The sequence below is a fragment of the Misgurnus anguillicaudatus genome, chromosome 2 (assembly GCF_027580225.2).
Source record: "Misgurnus anguillicaudatus chromosome 2, ASM2758022v2, whole genome shotgun sequence".
NCBI classification, from domain to species: Eukaryota; Metazoa; Chordata; class Actinopteri; order Cypriniformes; family Cobitidae; genus Misgurnus; species Misgurnus anguillicaudatus.
The window spans coordinates 35,238,848-35,262,213 of record NC_073338.2 but is presented as its reverse complement, the minus strand read 5'-3'; the positions used below and the strand labels follow the sequence as shown (position 1 = coordinate 35,262,213).

Below are 23,366 nucleotides of genomic sequence, written 5' to 3'. Positions count from 1 at the left end.
CATCATCATCATTCCCCCAAGCCTAATCCTATATACAAAATCTCGCGAGATTTGTCCGTAGCTGTATCCCATCTAGCCAGAAACATTACAGCCGTTTATCGTTACTATAGTTACAGTAAACTAATCAACGATACCAACTCGCGAAAACAAGGCTTGTAAACATTAGTTGGCGACTCAAACAAATCGGAATCGCTTAAAGTTATATTTTAAATTAAACAACTACTATTTTGGGGCTACAGTGATGGCTACGGTAGTGGCTCAGTCCCATTACATTTTTGGATTGCGCACAGGAGTGAATAATAATCTGTTATACCTTGATGAACAAACTATCATATTTCCATGTGGAAATAACTGTGTGCGTTATAACATCGATCAAAAATGCCAAAGGTTTATTCCAGGTAGGAAAACTACAGTAACGCTACTTTATTATAGCATAAAAAAACTACAGTTAATGTTTGTTTTTATATCAAATTTTATTATCCTACTTACAAAACGCCACAGTCTCGATCTTTTGCTTTTTTTATACACGTTATATGTGATTAGATTGAGTAACATCATAACTTATCATTGTTGTATGTGTTGGCACAGGTACAGAGATGAGCCAGGGCATGAAGGCTTTGGCCATCAGTACAAACAGGCGCTATTTGGCTGTGTCTGAATGTGGAGAGAAAGCCACCATTACCGTTTATGATCTGCAGCACGAGCAAGGCAGGAAGAGGAAGGTGTTATCCGGAGGAGACATCCCTGTGGATGAGTTTGTCTGCATGGCTTTCTCTCCCGACTCCAAATATCTTATTGGTCAGGCAGGTGGGCCAGACTGGACTCTGTTCCTCTGGATGTGGGAGAAGCAAAAGGTCATGACCACTGTGAAAACCAGCACAACTGGTCCCATCACCCAGGTAAACAGTGTTATCTTGTGAACTTGCAAAGATTGCTAAAACTAGAACCTTTAAGGTTTTACATGTTTAAAAGGCATATTTATTCTTTAGCAGGACATATCATCCATCTTTTCCCATTCACAGGTCAGCTTTAACCCTCACGACAACACACAGATCTGTGTAAGTGGCAGTGGGGTCTTCAAGATCTTCCGCTTTGCTGGGGAAAACCTGAAGCAGACCAACAACTTTAAACCAGATTCCCAAAACTTTCTGTGTCACACCTGGATTCATAAGGAGCAGGTGATAGCCGGTACTGAGACAGGTCAACTGATGATATTTGATTCTGGTCGTCTGCGAAGGGAGATGAACCTCATGTCTGAGCAGGAGGTTGAGAGGTTGGTGGAATAAGCTGAGGTCCTACATTGTAAGAAATGAATTATATCTTTGTATTATACACAATATGCTAGTTTTCAGTTATGGTCTAAAATTCCCTACGCAAAGTTTTTATTTAAGTCTTGATAAACTTTAACTTAAAGGGGACATACCATGAAAATGTGACTTTTTCCATGTTTAAGTGCTATAATTGGGTACCCAGTGCTTTTATCAAATTAGAAATTGTGAATGAGATCAACCCAGTAACTTAGTTTTGATAAACCATTCTCCACAAGCATGTGTAAAAAATGGCTCCCCTGGTGATGTCAGAAGGGGTAATACCGCCCCTTAATCTGCACTATCCAACCACGCCACTGCCATTTAGTGCAGCGATCAGCTTATTTGCATGTTAAACGACACACCCAAAACGGCACATTTTTGCTCACACCTACAAAGTGACAATTTTAACATGCTATAATAAATTATCTATATGGTATTTTGAGCTAAAACTTCACATACGGTCTCTGGGGAAACCAAAGATTTATTTGACATCTTAAAAAAGTCTTGTGAAATGTCCCCTTTAACAATTAACTTTTCAGTACAATCAAAATCTCATATTTCACAATCTCATTATAAAATTTAAAAAAGCATTTGCAGAATACTAATAATTTCAAGATTTGTATTTAAGAGTCAATTAAGAGAAAACGCCAATAATGCTTTACTGATGAGTTTTTACAGCAATCTATATTTCCGCTGTTTATATTTCCAACTTTTAAAACACTTAAGCACCCACTGAGTCAAAAACAATAAAAACTCTGTATATGTTTTGATCATCAGTCAGACTCGGATCATTAACAAAAGTCCTAACAAAAATGCAATTATCTCAGTTTTTGTTAAAAAATTTGGAATTTTTGGAAACCTAGCCATATTTGAAAGATAATTAAAAAAAAATTAATATCATTAAATTATTATTTCCATTTGTTTGGTTGAAAGCAGAGGGTTCGTTCTTTAATTTGGTGTATTTTATGTTCATATATATATAAAAGGACATTTTCTGGAAGGCATTAAACTTTTGTGAAAATTAAAAAATGCTGACACTGGCAACTTTTTGGTGAAAAACTTTTGTGAGTTAATAAAAGCATGTTACATGTCATAATTTTTGATTGTGTGGTTTTCAAATTAATGTTTTCTGCTTTTGCTTTTAACTTTCAGGCAGGAGGAAAACACTGAGTCAAATGAAATGCTGTCAATATCCTCTGCAACGTCCACATTGCCACGAGTGACAGCGATCGTAGCCTATTCTAAAGGCTTTGTCTGCTCTGCTGGTCCTGGCACTGTGTATTTGTTTGAGAAAATGGAGGAGAAGGACCAATACAAGAAGACCAAAGAGATAAAGGTGCCATAAACCATTCATGTGTTCTTATTAGGGTCTCAAGTTTATGCACTTTGTCATTTCATAAAAGTTTGGATTTTAATTTTACTACCAGGAGCCTAAATTCATAAGCTCTATTGATTAGTTGTTCTTACTAAGCCAAGCATCTCCCAAAACACTGTAGTAACCAGTTCATTACCAGTTCTCATTTGTCATTACCAGATTCCTCCAGAGCCATTCAGTTATGAACCCAGTTCTGCAGAGCAGCAGGAAATCAGCACTCTGTGCGTCAGCCCATCTGAAGATACTCTAGCTGCCAGCACAGACCGCGGGCAGCTCTACAGCCTCAATCTCTCCCTAGCCGAAGTACAGAAGGTGCCATCTGCCTTGCCTACCTACATTTATACTTTGAAAAGTTTCAATTGTGATAGCTATTGTGAGAAAAAGTCAAATCATATTGTCCCATAATTGCAGCAGATCTACTGCATTATTACCATTGCTAAAACTACCAACATAAATTCCCACTCTGGTCAAAGTTGGTTTAGTGCAGGCCAAGCTAGCCGGAGCAGCAAAGCCTACCTGGTGAAGTATAATGGCTTTTCTAGTGAAGCCGGTTAAGTTGGTTAGGAAGGCTGGTGGGGAGGCTAGTACCAGCATTCCATACTGTGGACCATTATCTGGTGACTAGCAAAACTGCTTTTTAGCAGAGAAACCAGTTCAACACTCTTACCGTGTAATATTATGTTTTATCAGGGCGATGCACAGTTTGAGTTCATGTCTCACTCATTCCACTCTGGCGTTATCACCGGTTTATCCACCTGCATCCGCAAACCACTCATCGCCACCTGCTCTCTGGACCGATCAGTGCGCATCTGGAACTTTCAAACCAAGTATGTTGATCCTTATTTACCAAAACAGGCTCAGTTTTAGGTTTGTACATTATAGTGGTAATTCTTGTAGCTCAATTAGTAGAGCATTGCATTGCAAAGGTTGTGAGTTTGATTCTCAGGGTACACACATACTGATGAAAAGAGATAGAGTGAATGCATGCAAGTTAGTTAGTTTTGATAAATGCATATGCCCAATCATGCCCGTAGCCAGCTATGAGACCACAGAGGTCCGGACCTTGTTAATTTTTTTTTCTGAATGAATAATTAGTACTTTTAAATAACTCATATTGGCATCTGCGTATATAATTGTGTTTGGACAGTTTACTGTATAGTTTTGCAGAAAATGACGGAGACTGGCTCAAGCAGCTTTGAGACGCCGGCGGCTGCAACATTCGCAGTGTTGCCAGATCCAATTGTGAAAAATCCTCTTTAGACGTAGTGTTTAATATTTTAGCAATTAATGTGACATTTTGGGAAATTTATAAAGTGAGAATGTGCAGGTATGTGTTTGCGATGTCTCTGACTTATTTCTGAAAGACAAGGTCTGAACTTATCTTTTTTTATGGCCTTTTATATTTGTCTTCGCCGAGGGGCAACCTTCCGATCTCTCTGATGAAGCCAATACGGAAGTGACTTAAACTGCAATTCATTTGGCCACTAGAGGCTGGATCCAATAGAGTGTCAATTCCCGTATACCCCATGTTAAAATGGCCAGCTTTACAGTAGAAAATAATATGTTTACAGCCTGTTACAAAAAGTGTTTTTGGTCTGTAAAGCTAAGTTTGCCCTTCATGACTGTGAGGTGGGTGAATTTTTTGTAACTCCTCCGTTTTAAATTATATTAAGCTTTAAAGTTCTGCATAATTAAGGGTGTGGCCTCTTGAGTTAGGGGTGAACAGCCACTGCGGTCACTAGCGTCGAGCTAGGCACAAAGATCTTCACAAACCTATGGGTGACGTCACGGACACATCTTTTTTACAGTCTATGGTTTTCGCACTAATATCTGGCAACACGGGCACGGGATGACAGCACCTAAATTGTAATGGCACATCTTTCAGCGTGAGATTATTGCTGGCATGATACTATATGTAAAACACACCAATAATCATCATGATTATGTATGTAAGAAACGATTTAAACACTAAAAACAGTAGAAAATAACACATAAAAAGATGTAGAAAAGTTTATTGGCCATGAAACTTTGGCCATGAAGACTGTTATTTAATTCAGTTTCCGAGTTAGCATTTAAGATTAAGTCATGCTGAAAACATCCATAAGAGCACTAATCAAAGCTCTTTCTTCTTGTTTATTTACTAAAAAATTAGTGGACAAAATAGTACATTTACTAAGTGTACTTAATTTTTTTTATTTTTTTGGAAAATATACCTTGGTACATGTTACTCTAATTTGAACAACAAGATCAGTAAACAAAGCTGGCCAAATGTTTTAATCTTTAAATATTTCATGTTTTAATCCATTTACCATCCACACATGAACAGAATTTATCTTAAGGTTAATTATGATTGGTTGGACATGGTCAGCAGTACTTATAGTGCACATCATAGTGATGAAAATCTCTCCAACTACAGACCTGGCTTACCTGTGGTACATTATCTCAGTAACCAATATGATATACATTTGAAACTTATTTACAAATATTGAACTTGTGAAAAATATGCATAGGTCTTGGAAATGGTGGTAATCTCCTCCTGGAGTAAGTGTGTGTTGATTTAATCCAGTGTTTTAGAAATGTATAAAGAGTTCCAGGAGGAAGCCCACAGCATAGCTATTCACCCAACTGGACTTTACATCCTGGTGGGATTTTCAGACAGACTTCGCCTCATGAACCTGCTCTTTGATGACATCAGCACGTTCAAGGAGTTTGCTGTACGCAGTTGCCGTGAGGTAAATCTCTGTTGCATGAACCATTCTCTTGATGGGTATGTATATATTTTATTTACCATATATTTGTCTTCAGTGTGTATTTAGCCACGGGGGTCACTTGTTTGCCGCTGTAAACGGGAACATGATCAACATCTACGCCACTACTACATTTGACTACGTACTGAATCTAAAGGGACATATTGAAAAAGTATGTTTAAAAAACAGTCCATATTGTGATACAGCAATGCATATGTTTTTAAAGCCACATAAAAAGGTCCATCCTTTGATCAGAGAAGAAATCGCATTCTATGCATGTTGTTTCTTAGGTACAGAGGATAGCATTCAGTGTGGATGACAGCCGTCTGGTGTCGTGTGGCATGGACGGGGCTGTGTATGAGTGGAACACACTCAACGGTAAGCGCGAGTCGGAGTGTGTTCTCAAGTCCTGTAGCTACACCGGTGTGACCATTTCTCCTGATGCCAAGACCTTCTTTGCTGTTGGGTCAGACCACACTCTAAAGGAAATCCAAGACTGCCAGGTCACCACAAAAATGCTATAAATAAATTTCAATACATTTCTTTAAGTGACATATGGTGTCAGATCGGTATGTAATTGCATATACACTCCCCTAAAGGATTATTAGGAACACCATACTAATACTGTGTTTGACCCCCTTTCGCCTTCAAAACTGCCTATATTCTACGTGGCATTGATTCAACAAGGTGCTGAAAGCATTCTTTAGAAATGTTGCCCCATATTGATAGGATAGCATCTTGCAATTGATGGTGATTTGTGGGATGCACATCCAGGGCACGAAGTCCCCGTTCCACCACATCCCAAAGATGCTCTATTGGGTTAAGATCTGGTGACTGTGGTGGACATTTTAGTACAGTGAATTCATTGTCCATTGTCCATGTTCAAGAAACCAATTTGAAATGATTCAAGCTTTGTGACATGGTGATGGGTACATGGTGGTCATAAAGGGATGGATATGGTCAGAAACAATGCTCATGTAGGCCGTGGCATTTAAATGATGCCCAATTGGCACTAATGGGCCTAAAGTATGCCAAGAAACCATCTGAATGTCTCAACATAAATCGAGACTCATCATACCAAGCAAAATTTTTCCAGTCTTCAAATGTCCAATTTTGGTGAGCTCGTGCAAATTCTAGCCTCTTTTTCCTATATGTAGTGGAGATGAGTTGTACCCCGTGGGGTCTTCTGCTGTTGTAGCCCACCCGCCTCAAGGTTTTGCGTGTTGTAGCTTCACAAATGCTTTGCTGCATACCTCGGTTGTAACGAGTGGTTATTTCAGTCAAAGTTGCTCTTCTATCAGCTTGAATCAGTCGGCCCATTCTCCTCTGACCTCTAGCATCAACAAGGCATTTTTGCCCACAGGACTGCCGCATACTGGATGTTTTTCCCTTTTCACACCATTCTTTGTAAACCCCAGAAATGGTTGTGCATGAAAATTGAGCAGATTTTGAAATACTCAGATCGGCCCGTCTGGCGCCAACAACCATGCCACGCTCAAAATTGCTTAAATCACCTTTCTTTCCCATTGTGACATTTAGTTTGGAGTTCAGGAGATTGTTTTGACCAGGACCACATCCCTTAATGCATTGAAGCAACTGCCATGTGATTGGTTGATTAGATAATTGCATTAATGAGAAATTGAACAGTTGTTCCTTATAATCCTTTAGGTGAGTGTATATTAAAAATATAAATATGCTGACAGCAAACGCACTTTGTTGACTAATCATGAGGCATGAATGTGTATAAATATTCTTGCTGTAGATCCTCAAGGAAATGCCTGCAGGTGATGTGGTTTGTACTACCGTTGCCATGCTTCGCTCAGGACGAGCACTTTTCATTGGAACCTCTATTGGGACTGTGAGGGTCATCAAGTACCCCCTACCCATTCAAAAGGATTGGCTTGAGTACCAGGCCCACTCTGGTCCTGTCACTAAGGTTCTGTTTACATTAATTTTGTGTTTGCACCGTCAGACGTTGAATGATTTTTTATTAATGATGTCATCTGTCCATAGATGGTCATCACGTTTGATGACCAGCACCTTCTTACTGTCTCAGAAGACGGGTGTCTCCTCATTTGGAAGATTATTGACAAAGAGGGACGAGGGTTAAAGAAAGACAAGGAAATAGCGTACTCTGATGAGATCCTCATCACAAAGTCAGACCTTGAGGAGAAGGTGACATCACACATTTTTGGTTTGGTTGATTTGGTGAACTTATAATACTCTTTAGACTGTAAACCACAATAGCATTGAACGTCTCTTCTCCGAATCTTTCCATCCTACAGGATAAAATAATGCGGGATCTGAAAAGAAGAGAAAATGAGCTCCAGGAGGAAAACAAGTACCAGCTCAGCCTTAGAGACATGACATACAAGGAGAAGATCGCTGAACTCACAGAGAGATTCAGCCAAAAGATCAATTCACTCAACACTGAGATAGAGGTCAGAGAAGGCTCACAGTAAAATGTTTGTCTGGGTAATAACAAGTGACTTAAGAAATTAATGTACGTATTAAGACATTTAATATATATGTTACTGCAGGTCTTGAAAACAGAAAAAGAGAAGCAGCAGGCAGCCCATAGTAAAGTTCTCTCAGAAATTCTGGAAAAGCATGAAAAAGTGCTGCAGGACATAGGTAAATAAAATATATTTTTTGCACACATATTTATAACACATAATTTATAAACCTTTAAATAAGTACAATAATAGCGTGTAGGCTTTGTTTGAATTCTAAAGAACATCTAAGTGTATAAGGACATGTACAGTATGTTTTTTGTATTTATGAATTAGATTTAATATTAGTTTATTTTTTCAGTTTTTTTAATACTTGTTATTTAATAGTTTAGTTGCAAAGGTTACAAAATTGCTTAAACAACAATTAGATCTTTTGCATTTATAATGTTAAATGGGGTTTTATCTTTAAAGTAATATGGAATTTGGGTATGTTTGGAGGTCTGCTATTCCATGAGTCAAGTTCTGTTAGGAATTTCAAATCTGAAAAGAAAAGATATAGCACGCTTAAGCCTTTTTCGCACAGAGATTATGGAAAATACACGGAAAAAATGGGCCGTTTGATTTGGTTTATTCACACTGCCAATGATTTTCCGAATCTGTGCGTGCATTCACATATATGCAGTAAAGATCCCGTAAAGGCATGTGATGTATTCAATGCACTTAATAGATTTTTTTACGAAAATGTTTGTGTTCACACAGAAGGCTCTCTGACAATTTTGCGGACATTTTCTGGGATAAAGTGCTGTGTGAATGGGGCTTTATGGTCAGTTAGGCTTAATAAAGGCTCTTTTCACAGAAACGACCAATAACCAGAAGCTCATGCTGGAATATGTGAAATTGCAAGATCTGCAGCTGAAAATGCAGACGGTCCAGCAGGAATATGAGCATCAGCTACACAGCGTTGAGGATAGCAAGACTCGAGCCCTGGAGGAGATTACAAAGTCTCATGAGGCTGAGCTGCAGAAGAAGACAATGATATTGACTCGGGTAAAGAGCAAAAAAACTTTTAAAAATGTGTTTAAAAAAAAAGTGTGTTTGGAGTGTCATGTGTGTTGCTCGTGTTTACACTCCTTTATGCAAGTATCTGGCAAACGCAAGCGTCTCTTTTATCATAAACCCTTTAGACGCATCTGCAGCAGGCACTTATTTTGACAAGACACGTGATGCACATAGGTTCACTCGATGCGCAGAACACATATTTTGAAATGACGAACCACACAAATGACGGGCTACATACATGTTGTAACGACCTTCGCATCGTGCACCCTCGAAAAAAGAAGTCACCGGCCGCCACTAAGTCCCACACCTAAAACTGTTTTATGAATCACGAATACACATGAATCAAATGGCAACTTATTACTCCCAAAAAATGGATACAAGGGTCCATTAATATCCATTCATCCACTTGTATTGTTGATCCGATCACCTTTTCATATTAAAATACAGCTTTTTAACGTTATGTTAATGCCAGCATTTTAGAACTGGATTACAGCAATGCTGTACGTCACTGAATAAACTACTTCCAAAGTAGCACTGTTCAGAAATCTTACAGTAGGCTTGTGCTAGATAAAATTATTCAATTGTTTTCTTGTTAAAATTAAGACTTTTTTTTTTCCGGCAGTGTCAGGAAGAATTCGAGCAGAAGGTGCGGGAGTTTGAGGAGTACATAATGCAGGTGGAGCTGGATGCAGACATTGAGATCCAGGAGACTCTCGTGAAATATAAGCAAGAACTTAAAGAAGAAAATTTGACTAATGCCAAGCTTAAAGTAGAGTATGATACCACAAGGAAATCGGTATGTTGGTATAGTGCTGTTTTGAGCTCATCACCACAAAAGATCATTAAATAATTTTAAAGGCGGGGTGCATGATCTCTAAAAGCATTTGAAATCAACTAAACAAACAAGCCCCTACCCCAATAGAATCTGTACCTTCATTTGATAGACCCGTCCCACACATACGCAACCCAGGCAAAGATGTCGGTTAGTAGACACGCCCCTTACTCCTGATTGGCTACAAGTGAGTTTTGGTAGTTGTCCAGATTCCCTTTTCCAAAGTGTTTTTCAAAAATCATGCACCCCGACTTTAAGTCATTTTATATACAGTACACATGACTGATTTCAGCACGCACTGTAAATATATCATCAGCCAATATCATCCTCACTGATTGTTCACAATGAAAGCTTACTGTATGCTGAAGCTTATGCACGTTGTGTTTTGTGGTACAGTTCCAAATTCTGCAGAAGGAAATTGAAAACAAGAATCTGGAGATTGAGAAGCTAAAGCAAGAAGCACAGAAGCTGCAGGCAGTGATCAAAGCACTGGAGAAAGACATCACGGGTTTGAAGATCGCAATACAGAAGAGAGATGGGATCATAAAGGAGACGGTGGGCAAACATAAACACTGCCAGTTCAGTTTAAGACATAGTTTAAGATGTTTGAATTTCATTCAGTGGAGATTAACTGTAAGTTAACTCATTTTTAGCAAAAAGCTGAAATAATTGCATTTTTGTGAAGGAATTTTGTTAGAGATCAGATTTAGAACGATTATCAAAACATACACAGAGTTTAAAATTAGTAAATAACAATTAACCTCACATTAGCTGTCACAGTGTGGTACCTTTCAGATGCAAACTATTTTTAAATAGTGAGATCCTAGCTAATCACCTGTAAACAACCCTAAAAAGAGACACATTGTGTATTTTAGGAATAAAAACCTTTTACTGTATTATGCAATTTGCAAACTTTACAGTAAGTGAGAGAAACTGTTGTTGTTTATGTTTTTTAGGAAAAAAAAATCTATGAGCTGACGGAGAATAATGACATGCTTAAAAGTTCTGTAACAGTGATGGAGTTTAAGGGTGAATATATAGAGGAGCAAATCGAGCCTAAAAACATTGAAATAAAAGAGCTAAGGGAGCAGATGCAAGAGGTGAGAGAAGAGATGCTGTACAGTATATGACTGTATTCTACACTAACACTTTACAGTAACCTTGATTATTGCATAATCTCATACTGTGGATGTTAAAGGAATAGTCTACTCATTTTCAATATTAAAATATGTTATTACCTTAACTAAGAATTGTTGATACATCCCTCTATCATCTGTGTGTGTGCACGTAAGCGCTGGAGCGCGCTGCGACACTTCGATAGCATTTAGCTTAGCCCCATTCATTCAATGGTACCATTTAGAGATAAAGTTAGAAGTGACCAAACACATCAACGTTTTTCCTATTTAAGACGAGTAGTTATACGAGCAAGTTTGGTGGTACAAAATAAAACGTAGCACTTTTCTAAGCGGATTTAAAAGAGGAACTATATTTTATGGCGATGAGAGGGATGTATCAACAATTCTTAGTTAAGGTAATAACATATTTTAATATTGAAAATGAGTAGACTATTCCTTTAAGTAGTTTTATATTTGACTATAAATTACTTCAGAATAATAAGCATTAAGAAAGTTAAGCATTATCATTTTTGTTAATAATGTTCTGTCAAGTATTATTGTGTATTATGTGTATTCAGATCGAAGAAGGAATATTTTTCAATATAAGCAGTAATTTTGATATAATTCAGATGTTTCTATCTGTTTTGTTTCAGATGGAGGGAGAATTGGACGAGTTCCACAAAAAGAACACACAGCAGGAGCTAAAAATTACTGAACTGAACCTAAAACTAAAAACCAAAGACAAAGAAATGCGTAAAGAAATGCAGAAGGTTTAGTATATGTTGTATGTATGTACAGCATACATCAGTACAGCCAAATGAATGTGTGATTTAAAAAAAGTCACTGTCAGTTGCTAAGCAAATAGTTATTAAGCAATACTTGCCATAACAAACATCTGTACCACATGAATCATGTTTCCAACTTCCATACACTACAAAAAATACAAAATGTTTCAAACATAATTTTTTAATTTCATAATATACAAAAAATGGCCCAAAATATATTTGTAATTACTTAATAAATGTATTTAACAATATATTTTTGGCCATTTTTGTATATTTTTGTGTGTGTATGTGTTACAATAAAACATCTCCCAGCAGGGAACATAACATAAAAAAACACACAACATTACAATATAAAAACATGTGTTATGTAACATTATATAACACATTTGTTTTATTAGCCTTAAGATTAGAAATGTATTTGCTTGCACCTGAAATTCATTTTGAAATATATTTCATGGAGCTTTACTTTTTAAAAGATTTATTCAGCATGTTTATTATTGAAAAATGTATTGTTTACCTAAATGCAGAAGTCTTTAGTGGTTTTCATACGCCGTTTTGTATTGAAAAAACTGAAACAATTATAAGTACTCCTTAGGAGCTTGAAAATGTAACGTCTACCCTTGTGACTTCAGTTTAATGAATTCACAGTCTCATTCTTTCCCTGTGTCCCACTGTCTCTTTCAGGTTCATGATATGGGTCTTCTGGTAAATAGGTTTAAAGCTGACCTTCAAAAATCTCTGGACTACATTCAGGAGCCAAAGAAATTCAAGGAAAACATCAGGGATATCCATAAACGCTACGTCCAGCAGCCAGTAAGATCAACACAAACAGGTGATGTTTCTTATTGGTTTGAGCACATGTTTAAGTGTGTGATGTTAACTGTAGGTGGAGACAGTGAGGGTGGACACAGACATTGAGAAGGAAAACAACAAACTAAGAGAACATTATGAGAACATCATCTCTTCATTAAAGAGGCAGCTCAGTAGAGACACAAATGTGCATGAGTCCAACAACATGAAGCTCATGAAGGTAAGAAAAAATGCATTTAGTTAATCTTACATGATGCTAGTAGTTTTATAGTGGTGTGTTCCTGTATAGCTCAGTGGTAGAGCATTGTGTTAGCTACACAAAACGTCATGAGTTCGAACCAAGAAAACACACATTCTGGTAAAATGTGTATACCTTGTAATACTCTTGGATAAAAGCGTAAACAAATGCATAAATATATGTTGTGATAATAAAAGTCCAAAATAAATTTCTTCAAAGTAAATTCTGCTCAAATGTCTAATGAGACAACCTTAAAACTTAAGTCATGGGTCTTTGACAGGGGGTCCATGGTGATATTTCTGGGGGTCCTTCAAATACTGTTTGGAAATATTTTCACATTCTCATTCCAACAAAAATGCAATTATAGGCTAATAATAAACATTAAAAAAGATTCAAATAAAGAATATAAAGTTCCCAAATTACGATCTATTCAAGTAAAATTAAAATGTTATGTAGTATGCTACCACTGTGCATACACAAAATAATTATTTTAATATCTTTGTAACATAATAGTAATAACAAAGTATGTAGATCCAATCTTAAAGGTGCAGTGTGTAAATTTTAGTGGGATCTAGTGGTGAGGTTGCGAATTGCAACCAACTGCTAAGTCCACGGCTCACCCCTCGCTTTTGAAACACATAGAGAAGCTACGGTAGCCGCCACCGGACATCATGTCATCGTTGGAGACAACTTAGTAAAAAAAATTGTCCGTTAAGGGCTTCTGTAGAAACATGGCGGCTCAAAATGGCGACTTCCATGTAAGGTTCCATGTATGTAGATAAAAATGTCTCATTCTAAGGTAATAAAAACATTATGAAAGGTCTTTATACACTCCTGATAATATAGTTTTGTATATTATTTTGCATTTCTGTCAAAAGATCCTTCTAAAAATTACACACTGCACCTTTAATGGAATAGTTCACCCAAAACTGAATATTCTGTCATCATTTACTCACTGTCATGTGGTTACAAACACTTCTTTAACATGTAACAAAAAAGTTAAATATATAGTGCAAATTAGTACAAATTAAAAACATGTAGTACTATTTCACTGTTAGTCATATTTTAATTTATAAAAAAACCTGTATTTCGTTGTGTGTGTGTGTTTTACATGTGTGTCTGGGGCGCGCCCCAAATGAGTGTGTATGTAGGTCAGTAAACTTGTTAAAAGCATGTGACTTGAGGCTGAGCTCTAAGTGGCTTGTTTCATATCATCCTTGGGGCGCAGCACTGTGCGCCCCAAACAGTGTTGTTTTCGTCAACGATGACGATAACGAAATGATTTTGTTGACGCACCTATTTTTTTATGACGCTAACGCGACGATGACTAGCTAAAAATGTCTCTAAGGTGACGAAAACATGGCGAGATGCTTTCGAGTTTTCGTTGACGAGACGAGATGGAACGAAAATGATTATAAGTCTGACATTCATAATGCATACACATAAATTTCTGCATATTTTGCGTGAAATCTGTCTGTTTTTAGCTAAAAAGTATCAGTAATGCTGCCGCTTCCTATCCTTGTTTTGGGTCAACACAGTCTCACTCACGCCCACCAACCGGCTGCCGCCATGCCGCACACACGCACCAGATTTAAAACAACAACAACAACACACCTGCGGCTGTGGCGAGTTCTAAGGACCGTAGCGGTGACGCCAATAAACGGAAACGACAAGATGATTTATTGACATACTTTAAGTTTAATCAATCATAAAGAAATACGGAATGCATATTGGGAGATGAAAGCAAATGTTGCCACAAACTAGGTGGGAAGAATACCACCAACCTCAAGCGGCACCTGAATGCTCATCACGCTAATATTTTTTTTAAAGGTAACTAACAAGTCACGCTGTTAACATATCATATACATTCAATTTTACTCGACATTCGACATTGTGACACATTTCATGGTAAGCTTAATGTTTTACATGTATCTACTTGTCAAACCTAAGCCCATTTCCAATACTTTTAATTTAAATAACAAGGCAAGGCACGCGTTTCTCAACTTTATAAGTGAGGTCTCAGCATAACACACAAACTCAACATGAGGGTATATCATGCTCAACTTTTTGTTATGACATAATAGTAATAGTATTAAATACACCACACTTTTTAACCTAAATTAATTTGTTAAAAAAATACTTTTTTACTAAAAGTGACTTAAACTTGACTAAAACCTTTTTGCGTTTTCATCGACTAAAACTTGACTAAAACCTTTTTGTGTTTTCATCGACTAAAACTTGACTAAAACTAACAATTTTATAAATTATAAATGACTAAAATGTGACTAAAACTAAAAGCATTTTCGTTCAAAAGACTAAAGGGGATCGCACACCGGCCGCGCAGCTCAGCGCCGCGCCGTTCTAAAAAAATGTAACACATTGTTTTCTGTGAGTGTACGCACACCGGCGCCGACAGGTGGCGCCTGTCCGCGCCGCCCAGCTGTGACTCAGGAAGTTGTTCTAATCCCTGTCGCGCCACAGAGCGCCACTCACATAGTTTAACATTAAATAACATCATATTTTCCCACATCATTAATGATTAACATTGGCTGCTAACGTATATTTTACAATTTGAATTAGACGCTATCTGACGAAGCTCGCGCTATTTAAAGTGCACTTCCGGTTTACAATACCTCCGAGTTCTCCTAGGCGCGACGCAGCGCTGCGCGGCGCTGAGCTGCGCGGCCGGTGTGCGATCCCCTTAAGACTAAAACTAAAACTAAAAGGGCTGCCAAAAACAACACTGGCCCCAAACCCTCCCACGAATCAATATTGTTTTTAATGTTTGTGACCTGGATCGTTCTCAGAGTCTCATAACCGCTTTACAGATTGTCATGTAACTGATAGTCTCCGCTCAATCTCCTTCCGTTTCAATGTGTATATATATATATATATATACCTCCCAAGGGTTTTTTCCTCCTATGACTTTTTTACTTCCCCGGCTAAAATTCCGGGGTTTTTTTCTCCTAGGGGGTTTTTCAACCCGGGGAGGCAGCCTTTTTGGGCTTAACTTCTATACGTTACATTAGTAATACGTTTGTTTATAATGTTGATTTATAGCCGTAGCAAATTTAACTGCTTGTGCTATCGTTTATTATGTTGTGCTATCTGTCGATTTTCTGTGCTTTTCACTGCATCTATTATGTAAAGCTGCTTTGATACAATTACCAAATTGTGAAAAGCGCTATATAAATAAAATTGAATTGAATTGAATTGAATAGTCTGTGTGATAGACTGCATAAAAACATGTGGTGCATTTGAGCTGACTTTGCATGGACATGATAAGAGCAAGAGCTTAGATAATCCGGTATATTCCGTGGCTTGGTCGACTTTGTTGCTTCCCTTGATGAAGTTTACCAGAGCACCCAGAGAGTGCCACTTTGTTTAAGGGAACTTGGAGCGCCACTGGTTCCATAGTATTCTTTTTCCTACTATGGAAGTGATTGGGGCTCATGGTTGGTTTGGTCACAAACATTCCTCAAAATATCCTCCTTCGTGTTGAGATTCAGAAAATGATAACAGAATTTTCATTTTGGGGTGAACTATGCCTTTAATTTGATACATGTACTCAGTGTTGGGGGTAACGCATTACAAGTAACGTGCATTATGTAATAATATTACCTTTCTGAAGTAACGAGTAAAGTAACGCATTACTTTATAAATGTAAATGAGTTACTTAAAAAAGTTATGCAAGTTACTTTTTAGTTTAATTAATTTGTTTAATAAAAATGTTTTACTGAATGACACTGAACGAAGTCACATAGAATTACGCAATCTATGCGTGTGCGCCTGAGCGAGAAAAGTTTGGGCCAGAAATGTAGATGGAACTTGACATTTTTGCAATGGGGAAATATGCAAATGAAAGAGATCAAGTCTTAGCCAAGTAAGAAAAAGTAACGCAAGTATTACTTTCAATGAAAAGTAACTAAGTAACACAATTACTAACTTTTTTGGGGAGTAACTTAATATCGTAATGCATTACTTTTAAAAGTAACTTTCCCCAACACTGCATGTCCTGTCTTCACCGTGTTTACTTTCCGTAGTAGCATTTTCTTGTCTGTACAGGAAAACGTAACTCTTATAAAGGAGATTAATGACCAGCGGCAGGAGCTGCGTACACTCCGTATGCAACTCCACAACTTTCAGAGCCAAAACACCTCCAAGAAGAGCAAAACTAACACCAGAGGTGAGCTGTTTTTACATCATATGCACATGATGAATGTGATGATGACTATGTCCTGGAAGTGTTTGGTCTGTACATTAGATTTGCACTTAGCAATATACTAGAGAAATAGGAAGAAAGATGATAATGATTTGTTATTTCAGCCTGATTTTCTTTCTTTCACACTCCAACAGCAACTTCAGCAGAAAGTTGTGATTTGATGACCAGTCGCAACTTTAACGCAGAAGCGGAGAAGATCATCCAGCTTCAGCGATTGGAGATCCAGAGGCTCCAGCAGGAAATTAATGGCCAGATAGCTTCAACGGCAACCAAACTACCACCTTTGTTTTCCAAGAATTTTTAATACTGTACTGTCAAATAATGAATAATAAATTTAAACTCTATAGATATTAACCTTTTCATCGTAGTGCCTCCTAAAAATGATTGTAACCATGTTACTTACATAAATATAAATAAAAAGGTCAGAAAAACATGATGCCACACACTATGCTATTCAGGACCGACCAGATTTTGTGCATATAAACAGCTCATGTTGGAATAATAATGCCACACAGAAAGAGCCGAGAAGAGTGCCTCTATTGTTGCAGAGACGAAACAAGCTTGTGTCAAGTCATGTGAATGACACCATCCTTACAGTCACAAATTGTCCATTATGCTAAAAGCGTGACTTCAGAGCTTCATTGGAGGGATGTCCCTCTGTAAGTCCCTCCAGTCGGCCTATTGTCTTTTCCACAATGCCTTGAAAGATCTTTGCTGCTTTAGGCGTATGCGAGCGAGCGCGTCGGTGCGTGAGTGAGTGCAAGCACGCTTGTGTTCTCCGATTTATTGTGTCACAAAGAAGACAATGAGAAACCATTTTATCGTCTCGGGGGAATGTGGCAGGAGTATGACATCGTCCAATGTGCTTGGCACCAGTGTCCAGTTCGCTTGCACCGTGACACATCACAGAATGAGAGAGACAGGTAAAGACAAAGAGAGAGAGAACGATGGGAGAGACAAAAGTGACAGCAAATAGTTCTGCACTAACTAAAGCAAAGCAGTTGAGGATGTGCTCTCTAAAATCCAACTCTCCAAATCAAGACTTTATTATAGACACGGACAGACGTCTGCTGTTGAGGATTCATGATGTGGAATTTTCAAGTTGCAGAATTGACAGGATGTGAGAAATATTTTTATTTATAAAGTGACCAACAAGTTGCTGGAGCATCCAAGACACGTTTGAGATGGAGCTGCTTCCCTTGAATCTGAGTCCTGGAACGTCTTTCCATCTGCAAGTGGACCCTTTGTGGTACCAACATCGAGCCGTGGAGGAACAGGTGGAGCTGTGGTGGTTCAGAGAGCCACACGTGTCTTTCCTGTGCTACTGCTTTTCGGTGGCTATGGTTCTGGGCCTGGGCTCGGCTGGCGTGGGTCTGCTTTCTACAGCCTCCTCCGCTGTGGGATCCTCCGCAGTGTGGCGTTTGGGTGTAGGTTCAACGCTCTGCCTCCTGGCTCTGGTGGTCCTCCTGAAGCAGCTGCTCAGTTCTGCTGTACAGGACATGGGATGCGTACGCAACCGGAGACGCATAGACCAGCTGCGGACCGGAGGAACTGTGGATCCCTTGCTGTTGCTTTTCACTGGCTCGGCACTGCTGATTTGTGGGACCACGCTGCTCGGTCTCAACCAGTCGGACATGTTTCTTTCTGGGATGACCCTCTTGGCCAGTGGGGCTGCGGTGGTGTTGGGTGTGATGGTGTATGGAGTGGTGGTTTATGTGGAGGGAAGGAGAAACATAAGGAGACGAAGAAGAAGACGTAGGGTAAGAGTATACACAGTGGCGGGGTCAAGAAACCGACCGTGGAGAGATTCGACCTCTAGTCATTCGAATTTGTTATGAGAGGAGAAAAACTGAACACAATCACAGTATCGAATTGTCTGCAGTATTTATACAGAGTCTGGTGCTAGTTGTCACACTGGGACGTTGCCAGAAGGTTTGTGTTTAATAATCATCCCCAGTGTTTTTTTCTAGCAGTGGTTTGTAAGTTGTTTCAAACTGTTCTTCTTAGGATATATTCAAGTCTGATCTAAAATCAAAAAATCTCGGTGCTCTACTTCTTTGGTTAAGGTAGCTGTGTTTTACCATACTGTGAATATTTTACCACTGGGCATTGTTAACCAACAACACTCATATAAAGGTATATTAATGAATAGATTAGCATATATTAAGTTTATGATTTTTTTCCATCTTATAATTCCTTGCAATTTGCTGCTAAGCAAACAATAATGACACACATTATTGCCGTAATATTTAGGAAATATTAAAAGAAAGACCAATAAAAAGTTTAACTTTTATATGTTTGCTTGAAGCTGTTTTTTGTGTTTGCTTAAAGTTTTATTGATATATTTGCCAAAAATGTTTGATAAAATACATTTATAAACTTACTTTTTAAGTGTGTAACTCGCAGACAATTTAAGGACATGTCAAATGATTGTTGATAATCAGCATGCTGTTTATATTTTATGTCAAAATTAACCCCAAAATATGTTATTATATTTTTAAATATAATACTTTAATCCTTAGTGCTCTTGTTTGCACATTAATCGCTGTAACATCTGCTCTGCAATTCTGCATCTGTTATTGCACACAGTTGTCTAAAGATGGTGCCAAAACCTAAATATCATAATTTATTTCATAAACTTGAAAAAATTAGTTATCCTACACTGTAAAAAACACACAGCATTTTTTTGTCAAATCTACATATATTTTATGTTACTTTAACTTAAAAAATTAAGTTTAACAATTTCAACTTGATTTTATAAGTTATGTCAAGTTTTTTAAAGGTCACATTATTCCTGATCCCATTTTTTAAACTTTAGTTAGTGTATAATGTTGCTGTTAGAGCATAAATAATACCTGTAAAATGATAAAGCTAAAAGTTCACTGTCAGGCAATATATTTTCTTTTAAACAGAATTCGCCTTTCAAAGCCTACACTGTAAAAAATACTTTGCTGCCTTTAATTTTTGTTAAATCAACTCAGATTTACAAGTCATGTCAACAGAAATAAGTTGTCACAACTTATAAAATATAGTTGAGAAAAGTCAATTTAATTTTATAAGTTATAACAACTCACCTGTAGTTATAACAACTCATCTCTAGTCAAGATAAATAATAGCAAGTTGAAATGACTTGTAAATCCGAGTTGATTCGGCAGGAATTTTAAGGCAGCAAAGTATTTTTACAGTGTACAGCGAACAGCTGGTTTGGACTACAGCCCTCTACATCCCGGTTGAAGACGTCAATATAAGACGTATACGTTTTTGACTAAACTCCGCACAAAGGAATACGTTAGTCACCAGCTTTGGCTCAAACGGCTCTGCTAAGCTCCCCATTTATTTTTTCATTGTGACAAAACCTTTCAGTTAAAAGAAATAATTTGCTACTATAAAGGCATATCTAATATTCCAATTAATTACATTGTTAATTTTTGTATTTTATTTGGAAAAATTTTCATTCACAAACAAAAATTCTCTAAATCGCAGCCTAACTTTCCACATTTCCTAATCGAAATTGAAACATTTCTAAAATCCCTTAAATTTGTTAAAAACAAGAAAATGAAAGATTTCTGAAATATTATGATGACTTTTTCTGTAATACCACTGATGCATAATGTTTTCCTAATTTTATATATTTTTATTTATTTGATTTTCTTATCGTATTTATTTATCTGTCTGTTATCGTATTTTATTTGTGAAACTTTACATGTATAATCTATATGTTTTCATTCCTGTAGAGGTTTTTTGTGTATTCTGTCTTTTATGTAAATTCTTTTGAAGCATTAATTAAAGCTCTGCTAAGCTAAGCTGCTGTCGAATCACAACACACTAAACAAGCTACACAATCAGAACTCATTACGTATTTCTGAAGGAGGGACTTAGGAAGACATCAGCCCATTTTTAGGACAGTGAAAACAGCGCTATACAGATAAGTAAATTGTGTGAAAAATATCGCGTTTTTTAAATACGTGTTATATTGCGCACCATAAGCACAATCAAAGCTTCAAAACACAGAAAGAACGGGACCTTTAAGACAAAACTTAAAATAGTAGGTTGAATTGACTTGTAAAACCAAGTTGTTTTAACTTCATGCTGGATTTTTTTCACAGTGTACATTACAAATATATTGACAAACAAGTAAATGTCTAGTGTATACATAACTGTGTAAAGTATAATGTTTCACTATAAAATACTTCATTTTTAAAAAGTGTTTTGTAAATAGCAGATACAAGGTTATATCCCAATGACCCCAAAGTGTGTCCCTATTTCACATCATCACACATTTTGAGTACAAAAGAAGTACGAAGTATAAAGCTTAATCAAATATATGCTTAATATTACAGTCACAGACACAGGGTGTTTACAATCCACTCATAGTCCGTCTGGCTATTATGACTTATTCAAAGCCTACATATAATCCTACTGTTACATTAGCAAGACTATAACACTATAAAGCAAATGGTGGTGGATAAAATCAGTTTATACAATGATCAGCTCATCATCCGTCTCAACAACTTCCTGATGGGTCTCCTCTTGTTTAGCTCTCTCTCTCTCACTTGCCTGTATGTAGTTGTCCTCAATGAAGCCATCATCATCATCATCATCATCACTTGAACTGTCATCTCCCGTATGGATCATTCTGCCCCTCATGCCTCGCTTTGGCACTCCCGCCTCCAGAGCCCCGGTTTGACTGAACTGACTGGCCACGTCTCCGTCCAGTAATAAATCATGATTGTTTCTAGTCAGGCAGCATTTGAAGAGATGATATTTCACAGCCACCGCTATCAGGAGGACGATGGAAAGAACTGCTATCAAAGCACCGAGCACAAGGGGCCATGTGGAATGAATACCAGATACTGTGGCTGATAAAATCAAATATAAATTATATTAAAGATTACTTGAAATCACTTGACAAGTGCAGTTTTTCTGGTTGAAACAAAAAAGTTTGCACTCTTAAAAATGAAGGTTCCTAAAATGGTCTGTTGGGTTGTACAGCGGCGGCTCGTGACTGCTCATCCGAGGGGCGCTAATTCAAAATAAGTGTTCGGAGTGTCATGTGTTTGGTTCCTTTTTTCAAAATATGTGTCGAGAGATCCTGTGTGCATCACGTGTTTTGTCGAGGTGGGTGCCTGCTGCATACGCGTCAAAACCGTTTATGATAAAAGAGACGCTCACGTTCGCAAAATACACGCAAGACACTCCCTTAACAGTAAACTCTGATTACGCATCAGATTATGCGAGTATCTGGCAAACACGAGCGTCTCCTCTATCATACACCCTTCAGACGCATCTGCAGCAGGCACTTATTTTGACAAGACACGTGATGCACACACGATCTCTCGACACCCAGAACACATATTTTGAAATGACGAACCACACACATGACGGGCGCTACATACATGTTGTGACGAACTTCGCATCGAGCGCCCTCGAAAAAAGAAGTCACTGGCCGGCACTTTTAAAAGTGTGGGCAGGACAAATTAAAGCACCATTTCCTTGTTTAAGCCGAAACCCTTTCATTTATGTCACAACTCCATAAAAGTTTAAAGTATGTTGTAATTAACAGGATGCTCTTAAACAGTTGTTAAAATGTAACTTTTGTAAAACCTTTAACATTTCTCAAAAATGTAAACTACAACAATGACCACAATGCAAATTACATGTATTAACATTATATTATAATATTGGTTTCTGATGAAATTTCACAATGTTTGCCTTGCAATTTCTGTACCCATGACGAGAAAAATGTAACACATGATGCATGTTTAAAAGAGTTACATATAATATAAACAGAGGTTCATTACAGTTTTTACTTAAAACTTAGATGCACTTACCATTATTTTTAATGTCCACTGTTTCATTACTGTCAATTTGGATATCTGAAGAACTTTGCAGGATTTGGCGAACATGAAGATCTGATGAATAAGTTCCTTGTTTTTGTTGAAAAGTCATACATTCCTTTGCAGAAATCGCAATCAACATATATATTACCAGACCCGTATTAACTCTGTTGTTCATTTTTTTAAAACGTTGTCTCTCCTATAAAGACACAATATTTTATTATAGTTTATACATTTGTAAAATGACTTTGTACACTATATTGGATGACAGGTGTGTCATACCACAGTCAGATTACATGTCAGTGACTTCCTGATGTATATAAAAAATGCAATAAAACAGTAATGACACATTGTTTAAACTCAGTTAACCAACACAGTTAAAATCTGTCATTTGGAAACTTTTGTGTCACCACAACATTGACAGTCAAAGTGGATGAAGATCATAAACTTGAAAAAACAAGCTTCTAACAGCAGTCCTCTCATGTGATCAACTGAATAAAAGAGAAACAACAAACACCGAAGTATACAAAATGTTTATACATACCAATTGTTTGGTAAAATCCTATCTTTCTAAGCCCACGCA

At 37.4% G+C, this 23,366-nt stretch overlaps 2 protein-coding genes across 2 annotated transcripts; both read left to right on the top strand.

Annotated features, from left to right (window-relative positions):
* Nucleotides 1–72: 72 nt before the first annotated feature.
* cfap57 (cilia and flagella associated protein 57) lies at nucleotides 73–17,300 on the top strand. The gene is made up of 22 exons (XM_055202915.2): nucleotides 73–398; nucleotides 589–899; nucleotides 1,023–1,273; nucleotides 2,463–2,646; nucleotides 2,845–2,997; nucleotides 3,376–3,512; nucleotides 5,252–5,417; nucleotides 5,491–5,604; nucleotides 5,723–5,935; nucleotides 7,195–7,368; nucleotides 7,446–7,607; nucleotides 7,718–7,873; nucleotides 7,973–8,066; nucleotides 8,742–8,932; nucleotides 9,567–9,740; nucleotides 10,173–10,331; nucleotides 10,733–10,876; nucleotides 11,545–11,661; nucleotides 12,361–12,489; nucleotides 12,563–12,706; nucleotides 16,790–16,910; nucleotides 17,081–17,300. Exons 1-22 carry the CDS (start codon nucleotides 242–244, stop codon nucleotides 17,248–17,250), a joined length of 3,621 nt encoding a protein of 1,206 aa, XP_055058890.2. The 5' UTR covers nucleotides 73–241; the 3' UTR covers nucleotides 17,251–17,300.
* Nucleotides 17,301–17,321: 21 nt separating this feature from the next.
* tmem125b (transmembrane protein 125b) lies at nucleotides 17,322–19,333 on the top strand. The gene has a single exon (XM_055202919.2). It carries the CDS (start codon nucleotides 18,131–18,133, stop codon nucleotides 18,782–18,784), a length of 654 nt encoding a protein of 217 aa, XP_055058894.2. The 5' UTR covers nucleotides 17,322–18,130; the 3' UTR covers nucleotides 18,785–19,333.
* Nucleotides 19,334–23,366: the final 4,033 nt, after the last annotated feature.